Source organism: Hoplias malabaricus, chromosome 15, assembly GCF_029633855.1.
Source record: "Hoplias malabaricus isolate fHopMal1 chromosome 15, fHopMal1.hap1, whole genome shotgun sequence".
Taxonomy (NCBI): domain Eukaryota; kingdom Metazoa; phylum Chordata; class Actinopteri; order Characiformes; family Erythrinidae; genus Hoplias; species Hoplias malabaricus.
The window spans coordinates 34,501,031-34,513,473 of record NC_089814.1 but is presented as its reverse complement, the minus strand read 5'-3'; the positions used below and the strand labels follow the sequence as shown (position 1 = coordinate 34,513,473).

At 41.1% G+C, this 12,443-nt stretch overlaps 1 protein-coding gene across 2 annotated transcripts; it reads right to left on the bottom strand.

Moving 5' to 3' along the window:
* Positions 1-262: 262 nt before the first annotated feature.
* Positions 263-11,921, bottom strand: LOC136668541 (olfactomedin-like protein 2A). Of its 2 annotated transcripts, none has more exons than XM_066646127.1 (8): positions 11,741-11,921; positions 8,412-8,672; positions 6,975-7,082; positions 6,487-6,666; positions 5,958-6,201; positions 3,635-3,889; positions 2,937-3,122; positions 263-2,810 (listed from the first exon to the last, which is right to left on the bottom strand). In XM_066646127.1, exons 1-8 carry the CDS (start codon positions 11,804-11,806, stop codon positions 2,197-2,199), a joined length of 1,914 nt encoding a protein of 637 aa, XP_066502224.1. In that variant the 5' UTR covers positions 11,807-11,921; the 3' UTR covers positions 263-2,196. The 2 variants fall into 2 exon arrangements, with proteins under 2 accessions (XP_066502224.1, XP_066502225.1); XM_066646128.1 differs by having other exon boundaries at positions 6,493-6,666.
* Between the last annotated feature and the right edge of the window lie 522 nt (positions 11,922-12,443).

Genomic DNA, 12,443 nt, shown 5'->3' with positions numbered 1-12,443 from the left:
ATAAGAGGTTTTTCCCCCATGTACTCGCCATGCCACAGGAGCTTCAGGTGGCTGAGCTGAGACTTACGAAAACAAATGGAGCAACCATGCAGTGCCTCATTCACAGAACACCAGCTGAATTTACAAACTATCACATACACATTTTTCACTGAGCTTCTGTGAGGTCAGTTTAGGGTGTCTGCACTCTCCTAGTTATCAGTGTATTTAGGTCTTTTAAGATGAGTACCATTAAGACACACAAGTAATTTCTCCTGTTGTCCATAAAAACTTTTTAATACACACATTTATATTTATTTACAGCAAGTTTCATATGTTTCAAAACTAAAAAAGAAATATAACCAAAGCCCCTCAAAGTCAGTAACAAATAGTAGAAGATATTTGTTTTCATTACAGGAAACTGGTAGGAAATATTACAGTATTTACAAAAGCCACATTTTATCTTTAGTTATTTCACCTCCTCTTCTGTTTTCCACCGGTTTTCATGAACCGTTTTATGTGTGTTACATAGTGAATAAAAGAAAACTTGGTGAAAATGTTAAAAATTAATATTAAACATTGTATAGCTTTTTGCTGGGAAAACAGTGTATAGAAATGTCATCATTTATAATAATTATAAATAAACATTTCTTCAGATATAGCCTAAAAGTTTCTCCTCCATTCCATCACTACACACCACAAACTGCACCTGGAAGCCACATCAGGCAAAAAAAATTTGTATTAGGAGCTTCAGGAAATGGTTTTCCATAGACTACCTGTTCATAAGCTCACAATGTGCAATGCCCAGTGTCAGATGGAGAAGTGTAAAACACTGACTCTGAAGCATCATCTCGAATCACACTTCATTATCTCATAGTCTGCTGAACGAATCTGGATTTGGAGAACTCCAGGAGGATACATGCCTCAGTGTAAAAGCCCAACAGTAAAGTTTGTTGCAGGACTTCTATATTAATGCACATTCACATGAGATGATCAGATGTCTGAATATTGGTTTTCATATAGTGTCTCCAAATGGACATGTAACCTTAACCTGAATTGATTCATAATCCAATTAACAAATGAAAATAAGAAATGCAACTAAATTTTGCACAGACACAGATCCAGTAGATCTTCTCTGGAAGTCAGGAATATTACAGGACAAATCTATAAGAGGGTAAAAACCTAAAGATCATTAACACATTTAATTCCAAATTTTGCTGTTAGAATCATTCATTCATTCGTCTGTAAGCGCTGATCCAGTTCAGGGTTGTGGTGGGTCCAGAACTTGCCCAGAATCACTGGGCGCAAGGCAGGAACACACCCTGGAGGGGGCACCAGTCCTTCACAGGGTGACACACACTATCACATTCACTCACACACTCACACCTGTGGACACTTTTGAGTTGCTAATCCACCTACCAACATTTTTTTTTGGAGCGTGGGAGGAAACCGGAGCACCCGAGGAAACCAACACAGATTATGTTTGAATCAGTTGGATACAACTATCATAACTGAAATCAGAAAAATATATAGAAGCTCTTGTATATAAATTAGCTGAAAAAATTTCTTTTTTTTTAGCTATGTTCCTTTAATATATGAATAGTTCCCCCTGACAAAAAAATAAAAAATAAATAAATAACCTGTGTTTTTAGTGAATAAATATATCCTCACAGATGCTGTGTTCAAATGATGTAGTAAACTAAACATCAAAAAAACATAAAAATGGAGATACATGTTTCTCTTTGAACAGTGACAATATTAAACCTCCAATGTATAACTAATTAGGAAATTATTGCAGCTGTGGGATCTTGGTAGAATAAGTCAGGCAAGTTCTCACATTGGTTAGGCCTTCAGAAGCTGAACTGAAGGCCTTAAGAATATTAATCACTAGCATAATTAGGAAATGGGAGAGAAAAATCAGTAAGAAACAAAGTCTCTACAGGAGTTCATACATAAGTCACGTACTGTGAATATGGTGAACATGAGCCGTAGCCTGACAAGGTTTCAGTTGCAATCCAAATGTCTGTGTATGTGCAGGTTTAGCACCAAAAATCATTCATGTATAGCAGTTTTAGGTTAGTGCTCACATTAGCACTGTCATAAATGGCTTCTATCAACTGGAATCATTGAGAAAATGGAGATATTATGATGCACCGCACTTTACACAGGAGCAGAATTCGCTTTGACCAGAGCTGAATTCTTCAGGTCGACTCAGAAGTGTCATTTGTGATCAAGCTCTAAGAACGTGACGTTGTAGGTGAGCTGGTGCCCATTGTCCCAGGCGTACAAAGCCTTCTCTTTCGGGTTGTAGTCAATCTGTGTGGTGAACGAGAATTTGTTAATAAACGGTAGCCCTGGTGACCTCTCTGCGCCGGTGTGTGTGTCGTACGCGTAGTACATTTCAGCATCTCTCTGGTCATTGGCATTGACAGCATACAGCACGCCACAGGCGATGAAGCAGTTTCCGAAAGCGTTTCTCCTCAGCCCTGTCCGCCAGGTGGTCTCCTTGCGGACAGACAGGTCGTTAGGGTCCAGTCTGGCCACGACGATGACCTCCGCCTGGGCGTATTCGTAGTCTGCCGATGGGTAGATCACCCAAAGCCCGCTCTCGTCCACAGCAAAGTCGATGTCAGAGTGACCCCTCCACTGCCAGGGCGTTGTGTCCTCGTATACGGCGTCATGCAGCTGAGCCCAGGCGGCCACATAGCGCTGCCGCAACTCATACTTGATGATGTTCTTGGTGAAGGCGCGGTTGTAATAGAATGCACCCCGGTACATGACATGGCCCGTTCCGATCCAGTTGTAGGGAAGTTTGTAAAGATTACTCCACCGACCTGCACCAGGAGAAACACTTTTGACTTCCAGATGTCTAGTCGTTGTTGATTTTTAGATCCGTCTTTAATATCTACCTCAAGATCTACATCACTTAAGCATGACAATGAAAAGTTGAACTCTCTTACCTTGTTTGAAGTTGTCCATGTTTCTGAACTCCACCAGGTTGTTGCCGTAGTAATAGTTAGTGATGTAGATTTTGGAGTCTCTAGCAGCTGGGTCTTTCATCCATGCTCCTTCGTTCCTTCCATAGCTGTGCTGCTTCACGGGTTCAGACACTAATGCAATCGTCCCCTCACACACTACCTCTTTATCTGCATAACACACACACACACATTTTAAAGTGTATTCTCTCGTCTTATGGTGATGGATTAATATGTATATTTGGCTTGTGTGTCATATTCACACATGCACACAAATATGTGTCGACAGCTGTAATTTTTTAAACATACTTTCTTGAAAATACAGTTTTAAAACTGTAAAAAGAGTATTTATTGAATCATTTTCTTGAGAATGAAATGCATTTTTGGCTGTGAAAACACAGTGTGTAAAAGACTCCAGTGGAACTAAACCTTTCTTTGAGAATTTTTACCTGCTGAGAAGTCAGGTTACATTATTATGACCTTTGTCTTGATTCTCATTATATTCTGACTATATTCTTGGAAGATTTTGACTCTAATCTCAAACCACTTGTAGCTGTATTTTTATCATAAGTTTTTATTTTATTGTCAGCAAGATCAGAATAGTTTTGACAGCACATCTGATGAAACCAAAGGGCACCTCAATAGAGAAAGGCTGCTGATTATTGTTAGTAAAATGAATGTACCTTCAGTCGAGTGTGTGAGGTTGATGGTGTTGTCCAGAGTTAACATGATGGTGGGAGCTGGACGCTCCTCTCTGAACAAAGCTCTGCTCTGTGTCATGCTTTGCGTTGTTGTTTTAGTTGTTGTGGAGCTGGAGGTTGTTGCTGTTGTTGATCTTATGGATGTGGTTTCATCACTGTGTAGTGCTGGTGTATAAGGCAGCGCAGTGACTCCCTCCATCTCCAGCACTGTGTCCGTCTCATCAGGCTCCTGATCTCCTGAACACACAAAAATATTGTGCAACAGGGTTGTCACAGAGATACAACCACAAACAATGTCCACCTCTGTTACCACGGAGACTGCATTTAGTCTTTGAAGCTTTAAAGAACACTATGTGTAATTTGACCAGTCATTAACACAGATTTAATCTTATAGTTGGACCCATATCAGCTGCAACCATTGTGCACACAGTGTGTATAACCTCTAGAGTAAAAACATGAAGTGATGTGCTGGAGGAGTTGCACAAAGCTAAAAGTAGGATATAGAGGTTTAAGGCCTCCCCCCTGGGGCAGCCATGGCCTGGTGGTAGCCGGAAGGTTGCTGGTTCGATCCCCAGAGCCGACAGGTCATGACTGATGTGCCCTTGAGCAAGGCACCTAACCCCCCAACTGCTCCCTGTGCTCACTGCTCCCTTAGTGTTCACTAGTGTGTGTGTGCAAATGTGTGTTTCACTGCATGGATTGGGCTAAATGCGAAGAACAAATTCCTCTGTGTGCAAGCTCTTACAAGACGAACACATTATTAACAACTTATTAATGCCTTTTGTTTTAGAGAGTGTCATATATTGCCAGTGTTTTGTATTTTTTCTGGAGGTTGGCTTTATATTTGTCTTTCTGAACTTACAACAGTGTACCACTCGCTCCCCCAAAACCCCCAACCCCACCCCTGACACAAACACACACACACACACACACACACACCATGCTTTAGTAAACTTCAGCGTTTGTCATGATTTAATTTGAACTGAGCTGAATGACTGTATCACTCTCAGTGTGTGAGTGAAAGGATGAAATTATTCAATTAAAGCTGGTTATCGCATGCATAGTGTATTCTTGGCCTGTGTTGTAAGACAGGAATTTGACTCAAGCCCCATTTGTGTGTGTGTGTGTGTGTGTGTGTGTGTGTGCGTGTGTGTGTGTGTGTGTGCGTGTGTAAGAGAGCTGGCACACACTCTGTGGAATATTTGGCTGAGGATGGATCACTATGGGCACAGCAGCTCTGTTTACAGTTGCTAGTGTGAGCTTGCTGAGTATGTGTGTGTGTGTGTGTGTGTGTGTGTGTATTATAATTTATCATGTGACAGATTTATTAACATGGAGAAAGAACAATGCATTCCTCTCTGGCTCTCATCTCTCTCTGACAAGGATCACAGTTATCAGCAGATGATTCACATCAGCCCTGAATCTGCTCACACAGCACACTCCTTTTCCAGGGAGGTGTGTGTGGGGAATTGACATGTGAACCCTTTTGGCTATTTAAAGATTTGAATCTGTAAATGAGCCATATACAGATATAAACTCAGTGTGAGACAGTATCTGTTATAGAGTATTTATGAATATCTAACACAGTTAATATGTAACCAGTTCATTGTTTGGTTGAACTGAAACCAAATTGAATTTTGTTTAAGGAGTATGTGATCAAACACAACCAGTAAACCTTACTTCAGCTACAATTAAACCTTAACTTAAGATAATGTTCTTACCGATGAGTACTCGATGAATTTATTTAAGCACACATGTCTGTTTTTGTTTAAATGTCATGGTCACTACAGGGGATCAACTGTTCCACACAGTCAACTTGTAGTCCAAAAAATCCAGCTGTAATGTGACACGTCTTCCAAACTGTAGCCAGTAAAGACAGCAAAAAAAAAAATAATTTTCCAAACCTGACTGTAGCTTCTAAGTTTCGTCACAATTTGATTGTAGCCCAAGGAAATTCTGTTCAAACCCAATTTATCCTCCTTTCTCAAAACATGACTGTAGTCTGAACCTGTGGACTTGTCCATCGGGAACGACTCCAGCATGACAGCTTAAAAATGTGATTTGAAAAGACTAAAGAATAAATAAATGGGAAAAAAAACAATTAAGGTGTGTAATAGGTGCTGAGAAACATTTGTATCAACCCCACTATGGAGCAGTTGCTAAACATGAGTGAGTGAATGACTGAGTGTGAGCGAGTGAATGAATTACCAGCCAGTTCAAAGAGGTGCTTCTCATCTAGAAATCACTTCTGAACCTCGACATGATGAGAGTAGGAGGGTCAGTTTTAAAAGTTTCCGCCACTCACCCGTGCTCAGTGGTCGCTGAGGTTTGTCTGATTTGTAGTACGTGATTCCAAGCACGTGTCCAGGCTGCTGCTGGCTGGGACGTGTTTTCCCGGCCACATCCCCTCGCTCAGACTTTGATTCATTGGACACTTCCTGCTTGGACTTGAGCGGCTTCTCTTTGGCTGCTTTGACTGACGCTTTCGCTTTTTCTGTTTTCTTAGTGACGAGTTGGTTGGTCTCTTTCAGTTTCCCACTGAGCACTTCCTGCCAATACAACACCAGGAGACAACACATAAAAAAGATATAAAGCTGTCACAACCTTTTCATTCCACCTAAACGCGTAACAGCAACATGAATATTTTACAGTCGGACTACATGTTTAGGTGTCTCTGGTCAAGTACGTGGTTTGTTAATATTATAATAATATTAAAATTGTACCATCAACCAATTACCACCTTCAACATATGAATATAAACAGGGTATGTATTATTTATTAATACTACTAATAATAAATTACTATTATTATTATTTGAATCAAGATGTAAGTACCTGTACCTTGGTGCCTGGACTGGACTCTTTCTGTTTCAGCTGAAGGCCCAGATTCGACAGCTCCTTCTTTATGCCAATCATGATATTTGTCTGGTTCTCATACTGACGTAGCTGATGGGTCAGAGTGGCTACGCTGTCCCGCACAAACACATTCTCCTGAGTAAGGTTGGTCTTGATGATCTGAGGACATTAAAGACAGAGATCTAGTTTCTCAGAGGGACAAAATTGGACACCCTACTCAATGATACCTACTTGGTACACCATAATCAAGCACTGAAACTTAACACTCAGCTCAACACAGTACAGTTTAACCCTCCATTTTACCCAATACATTGTACATCAACTACAGCTACACACAATGCACCCAACATTATTACTAACAACCCGCCAACCCGCCACCCCTCAGATAATATAACCCCCAACTCAACACTCCACTCAACAAAACAGCACTCTGCACATAATAACCAAACACATACACACACACACACCTCCTCCAGGTTGTTCATCTGAGATACCACTTTGTTGATGTAGGAGTGGATCTTCATGAGGTCCAGGCTGAACAGAGTTCCCTCCAGGAGGTCCACCATGGACTGCAGCTACAGCAGATGAAAAGAGTAAAAGGATGGAATTACATCAAGAAATTGAAAATTATATTTTGCATGTGTTTGCCCTGTTTCTGTGTTTGTTTCCTCCAGGTGTGTTTCCTCTCAAAAACAATAAACACGGGTTTGTGTAAGTGGATTGTCTGTAAGAAATGGTCCACAAGTGTGAGTGTGTGTAAGTGACTCGGTGAATGTGTGAAACTCTATAAGTGAGTGACTGGGTGAGTGTGTGAAACTGTCCACATGTGTGAGTGAGTGACTGTGTGGATGTTTGAAACTTTGCACAGGTGTGAGTGTGAGTGACATTGCCAAGGCTCTTTCTTCACAACAACAAGAAAAGAAAAGACACCTCTGTTAAGGTGGAGGTGCAGGTCAGAGCCTGCCTTCAGATATCTTCTTAATGCAGGAGTTATGACCTAATAATAAACGAAAACAACTGTGCCATTCCTTCTGATAACACAGTTGACTAACTACCAGCAATGTGATCCTGATCTCAGGCCAGTTCCTGTTCCCCAAATGTTGGCTCCAGAGATGGCAACCCTCCAGGGTCAGTGAAGGGACCAGGGCGGGTTACAGGGCCAACAAAACAATCTCTCTAAATGAAGACAGCACACTATAGGGGTCATGTGGGACCCATAGAGGGAAAGTTAGTTACCACTCCTCATTCTTTAAAATCTAAATATAATGGGGCTTTCTTTATAGCTGCTCTAAAACTATGGAATGAATGTCATCTGATGTCTTTAAGTCAAACTTGAAAACCTGTTTATATTCTCTGAATTTGTCCTCTTAAAGACAATATTCATTGTTTTATAAAAAGCTCCAGTGTCTGTACGCAGCCCTGTTTCAGTAAATGGGAAATAAACGAAGTGCCTTGGTTCAAACGTTCAAATGCTCAGGCATTTTCTTTCTCTCTGTCTCTCTCTCTCTGAATGGAGACTGTGAACGTTGAAAAGAAAGAAAAAAGAGGAGGATGTTGCTCTATTCCTGCTCCATGGGTGGGTAACACTGACTTATTTTTGCTGTTACTGCTACATTTATTAAGGTGGGACTGACTCTAAATTTAGGAGAGCACTAAGTGCATGAAACTAAACACAGAGCGAAAGTGCTGCAAAATTAAACAGCTATGTTGCCTTTAAACTGTTGTAGAGCTTTTAGTTCTATGTCCAGTTAATATTGCAATTTATATTAGTTATATTTTAATTTCAGTTTAATTTAATTAATTATTTAATTTATTTCAGTTGACTTGACATGACGTATATAGGCTCTCCACATGCCCACAATAAATAGCCCACCCAGACACCCTGCACTTGTGGGTGACTATACCTTGATGAGTTCTGGTGCTTGCTTCTTCAGCTTCTCCATCTTCCACTCGTTTTCACAAGGATTGAGGGATGAGGGAGGGGCTGTACAGGAGCACTTACAGTCTGCCCCTGAGCTGACTGTCTCCACGGTGTAAAAATCTTCCACCCTCGCACTTCCAGAGCGCAGCCGAGCACAGGCATCCCGCGGCAAAGGCCGCATCACACACTTACAGCGGCAATCAGAGCCCTCCGACGTCATTCTCACCTGATCTTCCCCAAAAATCTGAGGAGGAGAAAGGAGCAGAGGGCAGAAGGGTCTCAGTTACAGATACTCTTCAGGGGGTGGACCATTCTGTACTGAGGGTATAGGGTGTGTGGGGGTGGAGGTTTAGTTTTGTGTGTGTGAAATCAACTTAAATCTAGTTAATAGATCCGCCATAAGATTAAAATGACCCCATTGTTTTACACTCATTGTCCATTTTATCAGCTCTATTGACCATACATAGGCACTTTGTAGTTCTACAATTACAGACTGTAATCCATCATCTCTCTGCATACCCACCTTTCTCTCTGTCCTTCAACTGTCAGGACCTCCAGAGAGTAGTATGATGTGGGTGGTGGACCATTCTCAGGTGCAGTGACACACTGACATGGTGGTGTGTGTTGTGCTGGTACGAGTGGATCAGACACATGATCACATGAAGAACCGTGAGTGTAGAAACAAGGTCATTGTAATGTTTTGGTTGATCACTTTATGCCTAATATTCTTAATCCCCTTATTCCATTTTTTTTACATAAATGATGATTGAAAAATATATTGTGAAAAAATCCCCCTACAATTTAATCTCAAATGGTTAGCAATTAATTAGCAATTAGCTTCACCTCATTCTTAAGATCTGAGCAGCTGCACAGATTGGATTTACATTCCTGGAGCTTGAGAAACCACACACACACAAACACACACACATTCTTGTGTTCTTAGACATGTTTAATTGGACTGAACCCTCTCTCTCTCAAAGCTCCTAAACTCTGACGGTAAACACACTCCTCCTCAAAGCTACTGCAGTGTGTAGAGGAAAAACTTTATTGTATTGGTCTGCAGTGACAGTTAAGTGACAGTTAAAACATGTTTTTCATGTTTCACAAGTTAGGACTTCACTAATTACACCACGCCAACACTTCTTCTTAAACTGCAGATAATGCTAATCAGGGGAGAGCACAACACGCTAGTTAGTTCTGTTATGATGATTAATTGATTGTGTGGAGAGATGTAAGACAGTGTAGCAAAACTAAGAGTTATTATTATAATTTAAGCAGAAAAAAACAGAAATTTTGATATTTGACATAAAAATAAATAATGTTTTTTTTTCTTTATGTGCTGTGAATATGGATGAAATTATATGTATAAACCAGTCCTTGAATTTTTCCAGTATTAAAATGTACCGGTTCGGCAAACAAAGGATACCTTTTCCTGCCAAATCAAATATATACCTCTGTTTCTATTTCCATTCACATTATTTGGTGATGACTCTTATGCTGAACACCATACAATTTTAATCACCTTATTTTAGTGTAGTGTTAAGAATACTTCTCCAGGACTTTTACTGGTGTAGTGTAGTATTTCTGCCTAAGCTGGGAATCAAACCCTAGTCTTCCACATGGAGAGCACAGCTACTACCCACAACGCAACACCAACCACCAAAAAAATACATGACACAGCAGCCCCTCCCACAAAGGCAACAAACTGACCACCCCACGTCTCCCTGAGAAAAGGCCTCTCCATCCAGGGGGGCTTTAAGTCCTGATGCGTCCTGACGGGCGTTTTTGTTTCATCTCATTCAGGGCAAACCAACCGTTTTAGACGATGTGACTTTGGCTGAGGATTTTGAGGTTTTTTTTTTTTTTTTGATCACGTGACCAACCTCAAGGTCAGAGACGGTGCTCTGGAAAGCGGCAGTAAACACTGTCCAGTGAAGTGTTCCACCTCTCTGACAATAACTGCAGCAACGGCAGCTGAAATTTAGCAAGATTTAATTAAACGGTCCTTAAGAGCGAAGGTCAGTGCACAGCAAAATGGAATTAATTTAATCCACCTGATCAAACCTCTGGTGTAGCTCTGTGTGTTGACCCTGAAAAAGAGAAAGCAGCTCAGCGACCATTACAACTAATGAATGAGTTAATTAACCCGTGATCATGTGAAATCTTTGTCGGGGGAAAGCAGGCAGCCAGGGAACTCTGCAGAGCACAGTGACGTCCAGCGTGGAAACACAGAAAGTTTTTAATGATCTCAAACACAAATATTAAAGGAACACTATGTAAGATTTGTGATGTTGGCTCCTGAGCCCCCCCCCCCCCCCCCCCCCCCCCCCCTTAGTGTAATTCATTTTTACAGCACTGTCCTGAAATTGAGGGGGAGGGTTGGTGGTTTCTTACCCTCCTCCTAAAGTTACATAGTGCAGTTACTGCAGCGCTGGAGCCTGGAGTAGCAAACACAGAGGCTCTGTTCTTCCTGTTACAGCTGAGTCACAAATATATTTGTAGATGCCATTTTGAGGTCAAAAATACTACCTATTGTCACTTTAAATGTAAGTGGCAGTTATTGGATTATTGGAGAATGGGATCGTAAATCACAGGCACTGACCACAACCTTTTAAACTGATTTACTGACAGCCCCTGATTAACCCTTTAACCCTGCAGTCACACGGGGAGCAGGGGAGACAATCACTGTTTAGAAATGACCAGTGAAGTGTGTGCATATGTGTGTGTGTGTGTGTGTGTGTGTGTTGTGTTTATACCAGGTTTCACCCACATTGTGGGGACGAAAACGTATTTATAGAAACATTATATCCATCATCTAGTTTTAAGGCACAAAAGGAGGGTTTTATTTCAGGTAAAATTAGGGTAGGGATAAGATTAGTGTTAGGGTAAATGTCAAGGTAAAACAGCTAGTAGAAGTTAAATGGAATGTATGAACACAATCAGAAGACGTGTAATTCTTTACTGTGCTCAGTTTCTTTTTTATACTAATGTGTGTGCAAAAAATTTTTTATTTGGTCTGTGTTATTTAGTTTAATTTTTAATCCAAATAAAAAGCACATTCTTTATAGATAATGCATGTCAGTACATTTTAAAAACACTTACTATGTATTTACTGAACCATTACCATATTGGGGAAACCAGGGGTGTGGAGGCACATGCATTAAACTTTAAATTACGATAAGCACACTTCAGTGAATCAAGGGTAAATGTCCCATGTCCATGTTTCTGCAGGTTGCAGTAAGTTTCATTAGTAAAACAGTCACAGTGTCATATGATATACATAACTAAAGATTTCAGCCCAGAAGTCAGTACCTTGCTTGGAGAAGCCAGCTGTGTGAACATCAGGACTAAGCCCAGCAGTTCCACGAGGGTCCTCATGCTCACTCCCAGGAAACACAGGGTAAACAGGTCCAGTAAACAAGTAAATAATAAACAGTCCAAAAACCTTTAATACGAGTTTACAGATCCATCGGTTCAACACCTACAACTCTCTCTCTCTCTCTCTCTCTCTCTCTCTCTCTCTCTCTCTCTCTCTCTCTCTCTCTCTCGCCTCTCCTTCTCACCCTTTATCTCACCCTGTCATTCTTCCCTCCCTCTGTGTGTGTGCCTCATGCCTCTCTCTGGTCACTCCTTCTCCTCTGTCCCTCTCTTTCTCCTCCCACCCTTTCTCTCTTTGCCCTCCGCCCCTCCTTAGCTCAGTCACTGTAATATTAAAGTAGACTAAATATATATCTATAAACCATTTTTGACGTTTTAGATTAATTCCACCACTGGAGGGCAGCAGTGAGCTGTGTAACTATTTAAACATATTTATTAACACTTAATAATCGAGGCCAGGGTGCAGCTGCAGGTAGTGTCCTCCCATGTAAAGTTTGCCGTATTCTTCGTGTGTGTGGGTTTCCTCCGGCTGTTTGCAGGAGTGTGTGTGTGTGTGTGAGAGAGAGAGAGAGAGAGAGAGAGAGAGAGAGAGAGAGAGAGAGAGAGAGAAAGAGAGAGAGAATAGATGGTGGAGTGA

What these genes read in the sequence shown, in the direction of transcription:
- LOC136668541 (XM_066646127.1), bottom strand. Translation starts at nt 11,806, where the DNA reads ATGAGGACCCTCGTGGAACTGCTGGGCTTAGTCCTGATGTTCACACAG. An exon ending in AGCTGGCTTCTCCAAGCAAG is followed by an intron (nt 8,673 to 11,740) that starts GTACTGACTTCT and finishes TCTCCTCCTCAG; the next exon opens with ATTTTTGGGGAAGATCAGGT. An exon ending in AAGCACCAGAACTCATCAAG is followed by an intron (nt 7,083 to 8,411) that starts GTATAGTCACCC and finishes CATCTGCTGTAG; the next exon opens with CTGCAGTCCATGGTGGACCT.